Genomic DNA, 14,592 nt, shown 5'->3' on the forward strand with positions numbered 1-14,592 from the left:
AAATTAAGACAAATCGAGTTGTAAATCACTGTCATAGAAGAAATCATACGACTGACTTTATTAGGTACACAATTTTAATTATTCACATACGAAACCTAATCAAATAGCAACAGTTATTAATATTACGACTATAACCTATCTGTATGTTGTACCTTGGCTACGGACCTGATTTAAAAAGTGCAATTTTCAAAGGCAATGCGCATTGTCAAATTGGGAAGTAAATAACGATTGGTACTATAAGAAAAATGCATCCTACCTGGATCACTCGCATCCAGGCTCTGTTGGGACCCCGGTGCTTGGGAAAGGGGGCCGGGTGTACCCGGTGACCGTACGTCATCGTTGACAGGGCCTCCGTATGACATCGTCGACGAAGGCGGCCTCTGTAATCAAAAATACTTTATATATAAATAGTCAAATCTTAATTGCTTGTCGATAAAATTCAAATGCAACAAACATAGATATGAGTACAAATTTAAGTAAAAAACAAAAAAAAAAGAATTATTAATGGTAGCAGCACATGTTAAGGACATATTACACGGCGCGTGGATTGGCGTTCCACGCGCACGCAGCCGCTATATAAATAAATCTAAGGAACCGCTAGAACGCTCTAGTCCGCAGCAAACCACGCGCCGTGTAAAAGTCATATTACAGAGCGCGTGGAGCGTGGATCGGCGTTCCACGCGCCCTCAGCCGCAGTACAAAGAAAGCACTAGGACGCGTCTGTTAGCTCCAGCCCGCGGCAAACCCGTTGTACGAGGCGTGGATTTGCAATTCACGCGCTGTGTAAAGGCCATGTTACACAGCGCGTGGATCGGCGTTCCACGCGCCCGCATCCGCCGTATAAAGTCAATGAAACCGCTAGGACTGCGCCGATCCAGTTAGACGGAGCGTGGATTGACAAATCATGGCCCATAGGTACAGACGGTTTATAGAATAATTGAGTTCGACTCTGATTCTTTAACACTAAAAATATATCACCGTTTTGATTATGAATAGTGGGTCATTCATATAAAAATGGAGTGTACGTCGTTTTCAACCCCAATAATGATATTTTTTAACTTGGTGTTATTAACTGTAATAGAAGGAGTGTCGATCGGATATACAGCAGTTTCCGGACATTGTAGTAAAAGCTGGACCTGCTCATGACAAACGGCCCTAATAAAAATCTGTATTTGTCGTTGTTTGAGTCGATGAAAGCGGCTGGTTGGTACGCCAAGTGTAGAAATATCGCGTGCTATCAGTCCAACATTTTAGCATGCGATGGCTTAACTCGTTATATGTACATAAATATACGACTTACGTATTTAACAGTCGACGATAAACTTATAAAATTTAATTTTTCGCATACACAAACAAATATTCTACTGATGTCAGTAGTGTGAATTTCGACCTACAGCTATGTAAAAAAAAAATACCTATGACACGCAAATAGAAATAAAGTTCATCATCATTTACTCAGCTCATATACGTGAAATGCACCTGATCGTCATCAATCGTTGATTATTTCGTCCAGTTCTTGAATAATTACTTTCATTAGTTGTTTGAGAACATACAAACGATTAGAAGATATGACTCTGCTGTTGGAAACATCCTGTTATTTCAGTGATAGACGATCTATCTTTACGCTTTTTGTATGCGCCCCTTTTTTTGTTAGGCTACATAAAAAGCACAAGGGTGGGATGTAGTGACTAACAGGGGCAGTGTGTCGACTTATCAGTCTCACGTTCTCATGGTGCCCAAGTCATGGAGGAGATATCGAATTTCATATTTTTTTTTTTACACCACATTCGATCTACCGCCGAGCCAGGCACCCCCAAAACACAGCCCACGGGAGATACACACGTAATGTTTCCAGAGACAGGCTCGCCTTTTCGCCTAAATTACGATAACTCCCGTGCTCCATTCTCATTCATTATGTAGCTGCTTTGCCGCATACTCGAATCCCGCGCTACATAGAAGCCACCGTCGCTCACATCCGCAGCCGTCAGGCAAAATATTATATTTTGACGCCGGAAGGTCCCATGTGACATTCGCTCTATTGATGCACAAGGGCTTCTTCATACATTATTATTTTATTTTTGCTTTCGTGTCCCTTTATATTTTCCTCCTGCTTTTTTATTTTCACTATATAAAATGAAAACAAAAACAGAACAAAAATATTTATATATATTAAGTATATAAATATTAGGGACGAAGAACTAGAACAAGCAGTTTATGTTCAATATCTAGGAAGGTAGAAAGTCAAATACAATTGAACATGTAGTGAAAAACAATTAATTCAGAAATTCGAAAAAGATTACAAGTGATTGCGATGTGATGATAAAAATTTCATGGATAGAAAGTCAGAAACTTGTGGGTATTGATAAATGAGATATACTGACTATAGAAGTCGATCTGAAAAAGCAAACAAAGGATACTGAAAACTGAAATAAACTGGTGGCAAAAGAATATCTACAGATTAGGCTACTTTCGCTAACAATTAGGGATGAGGGATGTTCCAGTTTCTAGACAGTGCAAAAACGAACTTAGGATAGGACAGAGTGGAAGTACAAGTTTTTCGGAAAACAAAATCGTTACTTGTAATACAGACGGCGCAATTACAACCGATTCTCCAAATAAATCTTCTCATTCAGTACCATGGCATTGACGAATGGTTTATAATTATAATTTCTGGTGTGAAGGATTTTAAATACTGAAAGACGAATAAAGTAGAGATCTGTGTATCCGTTCGATAAAGCAAATAAATAATGACACCTATACGAACGTATAGATACATGTGTATACCGGGGGCTTTCAAAGCATCGAAATGTGTCCTAAGAGGTTTTCTTCGGAACTTTACAAGCGTCACACATTATGGGAACTTACGGTCGCTAGTCAATTTTTAACTTAACAGCAAATCAAAATTAATTCCGCCATACGGACGGCACGATGAATAAGAAGAACATTCCAGTTACAGAAGAAATTCCCCGGACGAGGTAAAAGCTGCTTCTTCAGGTAATTATTTTTATTGATATTGATTTCTAGTGTTATTCGAGAAAGACTTATCGGAGACACACACACACACGTGATTGTAGCGTTCGTTGACACGCTCATAAATTACAAACGGCCAGATGCTTTTCTCTACCTATACATTTTTTCCGTATAAACGATAATTAATCGCTCAACTAACGTGTCTTCTTGGATACGTGTAAATGACAATAAATGAGTTTCAAAAATATACCAACAATAACTGTAGGTCCGAATCAGGAAGTTGATGTTACCATCAGGTACGCACTTCCTTAACATTACCTACAATATCTTGTTTGGCAATTATCTTCTTTTTTTGGCGTTAATTTTGGACATGCACCCGGTGATTATCCAAATTCGATTTTTATGATATCTGTTCCCATGCTTGTTCGAATATCAGAATATTTATTCGACCAATAAACCTTTTGCCAGTTGGTAGAGAGATATGCAAATGATATTCAGAATTCAATATTTATGGTTTTATAATAACTAAGGTGTACAGTAAAAAAAAACTGTTATTTACACCTGGAGGTGATTTATAAATCGGCATTAGAGTCAATTGTGGTACCGAGCCGTTTCTTTTACAAGCCAGAGAGGATCAATTCGATAGGTCGACAATTTCCCTCCTGTTTATTATAGGTATAGGTGCGCACACATGTACCTAGATACGTATGAGGAAGTGTGGGAAATAAAATTTATTTCGATTGTATGGTATCTTAGCAGGTGATAGGACACACCTAATAAATCGTAAAAATTCCAACATTAAGTGCGGAATGAGAACGAATGAATTATTTATTTATTTGTTGTTGTTTATCAACTAAGAGGTACAAGAAAACGAAGAAGAAGTAGAAGAGTACAATATCGGTAATTTCGATTTTTAATCCAACGTGGGCTCAAATTATGGCCTATTGATAAGAGAGAAACACGACGGACGGACGCACGGGAGACGCAGCATTGCGCCGGTATCCCACGGATCGTAACCAATCAAACATAAGGTGTTTCTCTTTCTCTGTTCTGTAGCCGGCGACTTTAATATATTCCGATATTATCATAAAGTAAATGTATTCGAAATGTATAATTATGTTCGTACCAACACACAGAATTATCATGAATCTATAAATAATGAAACGATTAACGAACGACGAGATTGTACACTAACTGCGCATTAAAGCCGTATAGGAGATTTTTATTGGCTCCTCTGGAATCCCAATTAGAATGCACATTTAACTACTTTGTATGTATGGATGAATAAACGTGTCCATATACATATATACGAACGTGTGCATGTGTGTTTGTGTGATACTCTCGTCGTACGAGCCGGCCAAATGTTCATGTACGTGTGTCTGTATAGATGAGACTCTCCGGTGTCCATCCGCTAGGGGTCAAAGCCTCAAATTCCGCCCATACAATGACGCTTTAGCACTCTCGAAGGCCGTCACAAACAACACACGCATTTCTGCTACAAAATACAAAATCGACCAAACGCAATCTTGAAACTGCGACGGATGTTGCACGCGCAATTGTCAACTTCAACTGCATCTGCCAAACAAACCTTTTTAAAGCACAATTGTACAATAATAAAAAATCGAAAATTTCCGTAACCCGGATCGGTAATACCCTCAAAGGGAAATATCGTTGTTCTCTTCCGGTCTGGTGCGTTCGAATTCCGGTTCAACAAACGAAACAAAAACTCTGGTTCCACGCATGATTACCATCCACCAGCAGTTGGTGAATCAATTAGTATTAGACAAAAAATAACGTAGTTTTTTATTTAATTTGGGTAGGCGCTGTTGTGCCTGTGTGATCAAGGGCCATGTCATACGCGCCGCATGCGTCGGCGTATGACATGCGAACGCGTCAAATTCGTCGCCAAGGTAATGGGTGATAGGCCATGACGAGCTTCTATTATCCCTACGTTTTTCGTTATTATCATTTATCATTATCATAGGGTCGTCAGTCCAAAGACCAATTGCCTATCTTGACCTAATCTTTCCTTAAAACTAGAAAAAAAAACTTTTGGGTGTTTCATTCCCACCAGCCAGTAATGCTGGTGGGCGAGCAGTCCCTCTGGACTACGCCGGAAGGTAGGGCGGAAGGCCCTCTTCAGCCTGCTTTCAGGAATCGTGGGAATGGGTGGGTGGTGGTTCGGGTGAGAAAGATGAGACGGACGAAATGAAGACAGAAGAGATTGAAATATTATCTGTGGAATATTACTGCCTCAGCATTTGCCTAAGTGATCCAAGGAAACCACTGTCAAGGCAGACGGACCCGGAATCGAACCGGCGTCCTCGGTTTAAAACTAGAACAACTCACATCCTTAACTATTTGTGAACAGTAATCCGATCTAGGTTTAGCTCTACTCCTGTTAGCTCATATTTGTGCTTCTCATATGTCTCCAACTAGCCCTTCATGCCTCAGAATGCCTATTTCTTATTGACTCCCATAGGACCTTCCTTTCTCTTGCTCTTCTCATTTCTAACCTTGTCTATCCATGGTATCCTCATCATTCGCCTGTAACACAACATTTCGAACGCTTCTAACCTTCTCTTTTCCGCCGCGCCCAGCGTACAAATTCCGCATCCAAGAATATTAAACATTCCATCATATGTCTAAAAACACTACACGATTATCGAGAGGAATCTTTGTCAAAAATACTTTTATTTACAGCTTAAATGGAGTCTCAACAGGTAATATAGTTGAAGAGTAACTGATTTAGTTGAATTTGACATGGCAGTGGTTGTAGCATGTGAAGGAGAGACCACAGAAGCATGATGGTGCTACTCATCCTGAGATATCGCAATCAAAATTGCACCTGAAGCTTAGTGATGTTCAGATCAAATTTGATCCGATTCACTAAACAACATCGGATATTTAAAGGGTACGAAATGAACCGGCTCCTAAAATGTTGAATGATGGATCGCGGATCTCAGTCGGATCAACAGCAAGATGTACCAATCCGCGATAGAACCCGTGGTATCATGATGCGACGAATTACTTCGATTCTTCTACATACTTCTTATGTTTTCGGCTGAGTTCACTGATATTCAAGAACCGAATTTTTGAAATTATCCAGATCTGGTGACCCGATATTCCAAAAAGATCCGAATTTCTCATCACTATACACGCTGCAAATTTTTCCAAGAAGTAACCTCACAGTGAACTGCGGTTATTATATCGGGCAACATTTGAGGCATGTCTTATAATCATTAGCGTGCAAATATCTGCGGTGATACTGTTGAACGTGTAGGTATAATTAAGCATCACTTGCGGTGTGGCAAACTGTGTGGTTAAAGAGTGCAGTAAATTACCCACCTAAATATCAATTTGAACTGTAGACGTCTTTGCGGTTTTCGAATGCAAAAATTGCCATTATTATCGCAGGAATTGTACAACTGTTACCAAAGTGTTGAAAAGGGAAATAATTCGTGAAACATCTGCCACGCCAACATATGTACGGCACAAGAAGAAACACGTTTTAAAAACTAAATAGAAACCTCCTGTTCTCTTAAAATCCTCCCCATGCAAATTCCTTTCGGAACCATGTGTTCGTCCTTAAACGACGGAACGAATTACACTGGAAATTACTTGAAAGGAAAGGAAAATATTTACAAAGCATTAAAAAGTTGTAATGAATTTTGATTACCATACATAACAGAGAACGAAAGAAGAATTTAAACAATATAGCACTCTAGCTTATATACCTTAGGGTGGAAAGACAAAATGGTATAGAGTTGCAGCATTGTTGTAGTAAGTAGTAGATACCATAAATAAGTAGCGGGCGTCGATCGCGTCGTTGAATAACAGTGCCAGTCGATAATTACTGGGGCACACCTACCGCGCACTTCCCCGCTAATAAATATGTTTGTGCTCCGAACACGTAAACGATGGGGCCCGTTATTACGCCGTCAATTAAAAGCGAATTACGCGACACTCTACCTCTACATGCGTCTCTCTCTGTTTACCTGCACACATCCAAACATGTGTGTCTATCGTTTGCGTGCACACCGTCCAACCTTCCTACCCTGCCGGATATATGTCGATAATGGTCCGACTTGGTTCATTACATTTGGGTCACTATCATCGAATGATATAATTCAGATAATGTGAATACCTCTACTGATTAACGAGAACGTAACAAAAATTGAAATCCAGGCAGTGTACCTGTTGTAGAGATGGCTCAGTACGCCAAAAAATTGTAGCCTTCGGTTGAACTCTTTTCTATAATCCATCTACAGTTCCATCCGTGGTTGTGAAGCGAGGCACAAGGATAAAACTCGATCCAATGTTCTAATAATGTCCAATATGAGAATTCGGGGTAGAGGTGAAAGTGCCGATTGATGCAATACCTGGTACTAGTATCTAAGCCATACGATAAGCCATGGCTAAATCTTCAGACGTCGGGCTAGATACTGCTACCGAACAACACAATCCTAGACAATCCCTGTGACCAGACCTGACTACGTTCTTTCCTAATACTAAGGCACGAGTAACCGATACCACTAAATATGGGAAATGGAGACAGGGGCTGCCGGCCGTTCATGAGCGTCAAGGATCAGAGAAAGGTGGCTGGAAGGAGGATTCATCCCTCGATCATCCCTGCCCACTGATGAAGACTAATACTACAGCCCAGAGCCCCAGGGTGGGAAATAATCCTGCTTCCCCAGCTCTCTCAGGTTGAATTTGTAGTAGCAATGGCTACACTCTACAGTAGGTCTAGAGCCCAGAGCCCCAGGGTGGGAAATACTCCTGCTTCCCCAGCTCTCTCGGGTTGAATTTGTAGTGGCAATGGCTACACACAGTAGGTCTAGAGCCCAGAGCCCCAGGGTGGGAAATACTCCTGCTTCCCCCGGGTTGAATTTGTAGTGGCAATGGCTACACACTACAGTAGGTCTAGAGCCCAGAGCCCCAGGGTGGGAAATACTCCTGCTTCCCCAGCTCTCTCAGGTTAAATTTGTAGTAGCAATGGCTACACACTAAATGCTGGGACAACTATTAAATCTGGTAGGGATTAGATGCGCCAAAGGGTTCTACAAGCTTTTGTTCATGTACGATGAGGAAAACCCAATCTCTCAATCATTTTACAGTAGGTGCTTAAGATTATTCCAAAGAATTAGGAAGTTTTAGATCAAAACAAAAAAGTTTGTTCCATTATGTGGTAAGTACGTAGTTTACGTAGAATATGAATAAAAATATTTGTTAAAGAAAAACCTAGCCCCGTGACCTTACAAAAATAAAACTTTCCAAAAGTTTTCCAACTTCGGTATCGCCGATTCGACTGCGAACGTAGCGAGCGGAATTTTCACGTGATCGGTAAAAATATTTCGTTCCAAGTAATTAGACGATGACATTTAAAATATTTGAAACCGTGCACATTTCACGTACACATGTGTGTACGCGCGTGCATACGAACGAAGTTGAAAGACAACATCGTTGTTGTTTAGCGATTTATTTACGGCACGCAAGACGGACCGCGCGTCTTTGGCGCATAACTCTCGCAGATGTGGCTGCATCAATGAAATTTCAATCGCCAATTAAATAAGCCTTAATTATGAGTAATTTACTGAGCGGCATGTTTTCTTGCGCGCGGGAATTTGTAACGCGCACCGCTAATTAGTGCGATATGTAACACGTATAATCCCACAGAGAACCCAACAACGCACTGTCTTCATTCGCCTTTTTATAATACATACTACATTTTACATTAAATCAAATACTTCTCCTTCATGCATCAGATCTTAAGACTAGTCTACACTTTATATAGCAATAGATATAGTTTAATTTTGTAAAATACCACAAATGGCGCGGTAAGCGTCACCTGTAGTAAGACAACAAGGTCCATTTAAATATATGGATATCTACTTGCTGAAACGAATCCCAGCGTAGCTAATCTCAACGTGTTGGGCACGTTACCATAATCGAATAAAATAATTCGAAGTGGTCTATATTCTGCCGAAACTGCCCGGCGCGGATCGCGATTTCGATCTTTTTGGATCTCATCAGCGCGTCGCAGACAGTTCCGACAGAACACAGACCAACCTTTACCTGCTGTCTTAACAGCGCGGTATAGAAAATACCACAACTAGCGCGGTAAGCGCCATCTGTAGTAAGACTTAGTCAAAGACAGCAGGTAAAAGTTGGTCTGTGTTTCTGTCGGAGCTGTCCGCGATGCGCTGATGAGATCCAAAAATATCGAAATCGCGATCTGCGTCGGGCAGTTTCGACAGAATACAGACCACTTCGAATTATTTTATTCTATTATTATTTAATTTTGTACTTCACTCAAAAGTACCTAATGTTTTCGTTTATTTGCCATAAGACCCTCTAAGGGCAGTTTTATGATTGTTTCGGTTGAGTTTGGAACTATTCGGACGGTGTGCGAAGTTGGAATGAAGAAAAGAGTTACGTTATTTTATCAGTAATTACATTGTAGGAGTGATTGTGGAGATCAGACAGTGTGGCGGCTCGAACGAATCCCCGAACATGTGGTTGAAACTGACTGGCAGCCAACAACACTTTGCAGGAACCATAAAAGCGAGGTTACGATCGCATAATAACCGTAACTGTACGCTAGACACTGAACGGCCTCTTCTCCACCGGATTTCGTATTTATTTTACGAGTTAATTGTGTTGTCAAAGGCCTTCTTTTGTATTTTATGCTCTCCTTCGTACTTCCACGATTCTCCCTCAACGACATTCGGCGTGTGCGCCACTTCCAAACAAAAACCCACCGCCAGCACACATACAGATGAACGCATTTTCACTTCATTTCCAATTAACAAACAACAACCACAACATCAATTTCGGATTTTCTCAAAGTTTTTCACTTTCATTACAGTCAGGATCTTTGACGCGTAATAGCAATATTAAAAAGGATATCGCACATGTTTATTATTAGATTTAACGTTTGATCAGGATTTTTTCGGTCGGGTTCATTAACATCTAAATAGCTGCCAGTCAGCGTCACGCTTGGAACTTTGGCAATGATTCCAAAAGCATCCGTAAGCTTTTACATTATTAATAGCAGATCGCGACATTCGAATATTTTCGATACGGTGTGATCGGATAAATGGACAAATATAATTCGTGGGGTTGCCGTTTCAGTTTTTCGATTTCCTCGCTTCTTTTGTCGCGCGCTGGTTCGATTTTTCCGTGAGGTGTCTCATAACACACACTTGGTGGATTGGGCGGCGCAACTTTGCCCTCGTGTTTACGCCCGACTCTAGTGGCGTTCGACATTAATAGTTTCATGCTTATAACAACCAAACAACACAACACAACATACACACACACACACACACACACACACTCCAACAACACAACCAGCAAGCGCGCTTTTGTTCCGACATGACAATGTCGTTTTCGTTGTTAGTTAGCGCGAGCCTCGATGTACCATTTAACCTCCCTCCTCTTGTTACATAAATAAATATCGACACGAAGAATAATAATCATTCACATAGAGACGTTAATTTTATCCCTCTTGCTTGTTTGTCACGAACTGCTGTCCTTCTCCCTTTAGCACAAGTTCCACTCTCTCCGAAACCACCAATCATCAAGTTCAAATATCCAAAACATATACTAACAGGTCAATTGAAAAGTCCCCGGCCTAAAATAGTAAAACACATTTTTTTTTGCAAAATTCGTTTTTTTTATCCAACATAATTCCCTTCAAGGGTGATACACTGATTATAGCGATCCTCCAACTTTTCGATACCATTTTTGTAGTACGATTTGTCCTTTGCTTCAAAATAGGCCTCAGTTTCGGCGATCACCTCTTCATTTTTCGACGAAAATTTTTTTCCCAACGAGCATTCTTTTGAGATCTGAGAACAGGAAGTAGTCGCTGGGGGCCAGATCTGGAGAATACGGTGGATGCGGAAGCAATTCGAAGCCCAATTCATGAATTTTTGCCATCGTTTTCACTGACTTGTGAGACGGTGCATTGTCTTGGTGAAGCAGGACTTTCTTTTTCTGCAAATGCGGTCGTTTCTCGGCGATTTCGTCCTTCAAACGGTCCAATAACGCTATGTAATAGTCGCTGTTGATGGTCCTTCCTTTTTCAAGGTAGTCAATGAAAATTATTCCACGCGCATCCCAAAATACAGACGCCATAACCTTGCCAGCCGACTGTTGCGTTTTTGCCCGCTTTGGAGCGGGTTCATCGTGTGCAGTCCACTCCGATGACTGTCGATTGGACTTCGGAGTGAAATGATGGAGCCATGTTTCATCCATTGTCACATATCGACGCAAAAACTCGGGTTTATTACGCGTCATCATCTTCAAACACTGCTCTGAATCATCAACTCGTCGTTGTTTTTGGTCAAAAGTGAGCTCGCGCGGCACCCACTTTGCACAGAGCTTTCTCATACCCAAATATTCGTGAATGATGTGATGTATACGTTCCGTTGATATCTGTAGAGTGTTTGCTATTTCATTCAATTTCAATTTACGGTCATTCAAAATCATTTTGTGGATTTTTTTAATGTTTTCGTCCGTAACAGCCTCTTTTGGGCGTCCACTGCGTTCACCGTCTTCGGTGCTCATTTCACCACGTCTAAACTTAGCATACCAATCCTTGATGGTTGATTTTCCTGGGGCAGTGTCCGGAAATTCGTTATCAAGCCAAGTTTTTGCTTCAACTGTATTTTTTCCCTTCAAAAAGCAATATTTTATCAACACGCGAAATTCCTTTTTATCCATTTTTTTCACATTAACAAAAGTTGCTTCACTAAAAATGCTATAATTCACAAACTAATGATCCGACAGCCGTCAAATTTACAGACGCGTCTTTTGAAGGTTAGGACTAACTGAAAATCATATGGATTTAGTTCTGGTGCGGTCATCTATGTATCAGGCCGGGGACTTTTCAATTGACCCTATAAATCATATGATGCTAACATATAAATTCAATATTCTTGAAGTTAAAGAATAGCAAAAGCATATTTTTTGTTTGACTTGTTCGCTCGTTTGCATTCGAAGGAGGGGAACGGCTTGGAAAAATGGGTTTTAAAGAATTAAAATTGTTCTCGAAAAGCCCTTCCGTCTCCACTAATTCATAATTATGCAAAGCGATTTCGTCGCCTGAAGCTTCTAAAAGCCGAAACAGAAAACATCAGAATCCTCTAACTCCATTACGTTTTAATCAAATTACGGAAACGTTGAACGAACAGCCCAGCAGTTGGATGAATCGTACTGACGCCATCATCGCTGAGCTGTCTCCTGTTCTCCAGGATGTACTCCACATCGCATATACATAATACAACTATCGAAGCAAGGGCCGTAGTCGGAAGGCAGGCAGAAACTCGTAAAAAGAAAAGCCTTCATACGTCCAAATGTGCAAAATGGAAAAGGTTTTTTTAAACAAAAACCTCGATTTTGGACATGCATGCAACTTTTTAGATCACGGTGCGATTTTCCCATTTATTAATTATTTTCCTCCCTTCGGGATAATGAAAATGGCATTTTAAACTAGACGACGCCGTCGTGAATGTAAATTCGGTCTGGATGGTCCGATGCCGTTGTCGCAAACAATAATGGTGGTGGTGGTAGTTGTACAGGATCGGCTTTAGAGAGTTAATTTCCACACTTGGCCTAATCAAATCAAGTTTGTTGGATCGGAGAGTGTGGCGAGATGGGGTTGATATGCATACGCATTAGTGGGTATCAAGTGGCGTACGTCGCGGCCTCTCGCTGTCCGGCGGTGGAGACAAAACGGGAACAGGGTGAGAGACGCGGTGGATGGTGCGAGCAACGTCGGCACTCTCTCCAGGGAGAAGCACCGTAATTCCTAATTCGGCAGATTGGATTTAGGGCGCTGCCCTACACGACTTGCCCATTTTCTAACACTTAGCTAAAAGTCAATTATTCGAATCATTCTGTCAGTGCAGCCAAACGAAACCGTTTGAAAAAAGCGACAGATGCTACCAATGGGAACCAAAGTGGCGTTTTTTGGGTCATCGCAAAAAATTATCTACAAAGTGCGTATGAGCACAGAGTTCTTCAAACCGTTGGCTACGGTATATTTTAGGCAAAAATTGTGCCCTGTTTTATGTAAATATATATTAAATATATAATTCGATCATGCATAGGTGTTAAGGCATGATATAGCGTGATACACAAAGACATCTTTTGCTGACATTGCATTTATAGTCTAAAGTTATAAAAGCCGTTCAATAGAGTAGAATAGTTATTCTAGCTTAAGACTAGACCTAGTATTGTTCTGTACTTTGTATTAATAAACCTTTTTAAAAAGTCTTTGTTCTAATTTTGGAATATAACATAGGTAGGTGTAAGCTCACATTTCGTCATAACTATCAAAATCTTCAACGCGGTGTTATAGTGGTAGATAGTCTTTGATTTCCCCATTTTGGTAATAAGTCGACGAGAAATAGGCAAGATAGGTTGGTAGGACACCTTCTTAAACATTAAGAACTAGCTAAAGATGTATTAGAAGCAAAAGCAGGAGTTTAGAGGAATAGACAGAGATCTAGATTAGATTACTATTCAGAGATAGTTAAGGATACAGGATGTTCTAGTTGTAGGGAAATGCGAAGAGATTACCTACTTGTATAGCCTGATGTCCTTACGATGATGATAATTCTGTGCGTGAATGATGAAAATTCTTTCATAACACATTGGCTTCCCATAAAAGTTCAGCATGTATCAGAACAGACTCGTGAGTATTCCAAAGTTTGGAATATTTCACATTTTCCCAAAAGAACCAATACTTTCTTTATTGTTTGTAAATTCGACTAATAATTAGTAATTCTAATGAAGTGTAAGGAAAAGGCACATTATGAACCATCCTTTCGCAATTAATTGGATAGCCAGTTAGTCTCTCAATAAAAAACACATATTTTCGTTATCCTGCTGTTAGTTAAGTAGGCATTTTATTATTTTAATGGCTTATTATACAGGTACTTGCCAAGAAACCACCTCAAATTTCCTCGAGTAATTGAAATTAATTTCAAATAAAAAATAAAGCGAAAACTGATTAATTAAAATATTCCAAGTATAAGCAGTACATTTTAAACAAAAGTTTTATACAGCCTCACAGCTTGAAACTGGAAATACGAATTTTTAATTGTAATATAAATTATCTACGTCCATAGTGATCGTGACTATAAGTTAATTAACATAAATAGCAAACTAAGAATGAATTATAACGACCAAAATGAGTATTAACGAACACAATTTGATTAACGACCAATTTATAGATACATATACATGCCTACATTCGTTAATTCGAAAGGTATCCGCGTAATTTAAGAAAACGTAAAAAAAATACAACTTATTATTATGTGATATGAACGATGAATTTTAATTTTTAAGTGATTTCTTCCCTTTTGTTTCAAATTATCATTTTAAATTAATAAGGCCGTTCGAGAAGCGAGAGGTAGTAGTAGTAGAACTTACGTGCTTACCTTAACGGTGCATTGTTCTAATTAATTCTCCTATTATTGGTACATTTTTAAAAGGAAATATTAATTGCAATTGTTCCTGCCTGCCTATATCCAATTAATAAAGGCAACAGAAAGGAAATTAAATGGTGCTATTGTACTTCGGTAAACAACTCTCTCGGAGCTAATT

The 14,592-nt window shown here is 39.9% G+C and overlaps 1 protein-coding gene across 9 annotated transcripts in view; it reads right to left on the minus strand.

Annotated features, from left to right (window-relative positions):
* LOC108740886 (homeobox protein homothorax) overlaps nucleotides 1-14,592 on the minus strand; it is a 286,672-nt gene that overhangs the window by 145,207 nt on the left and 126,873 nt on the right. For all 9 annotated transcript variants that reach the window (XM_025974404.1, XM_025974408.1, XM_025974402.1 and 6 more), the window contains exon 7: nucleotides 257-380. In XM_025974404.1, the coding sequence (XP_025830189.1) occupies nucleotides 257-380 (124 nt within the window). The remainder of the gene's footprint in view (nucleotides 1-256; nucleotides 381-14,592) is intronic.

This window comes from Agrilus planipennis, unplaced genomic scaffold (genome assembly GCF_000699045.2).
Source record: "Agrilus planipennis isolate EAB-ADULT unplaced genomic scaffold, Apla_2.0 scaffold40, whole genome shotgun sequence".
Lineage (NCBI taxonomy): Eukaryota > Metazoa > Arthropoda > Insecta > Coleoptera > Buprestidae > Agrilus > Agrilus planipennis.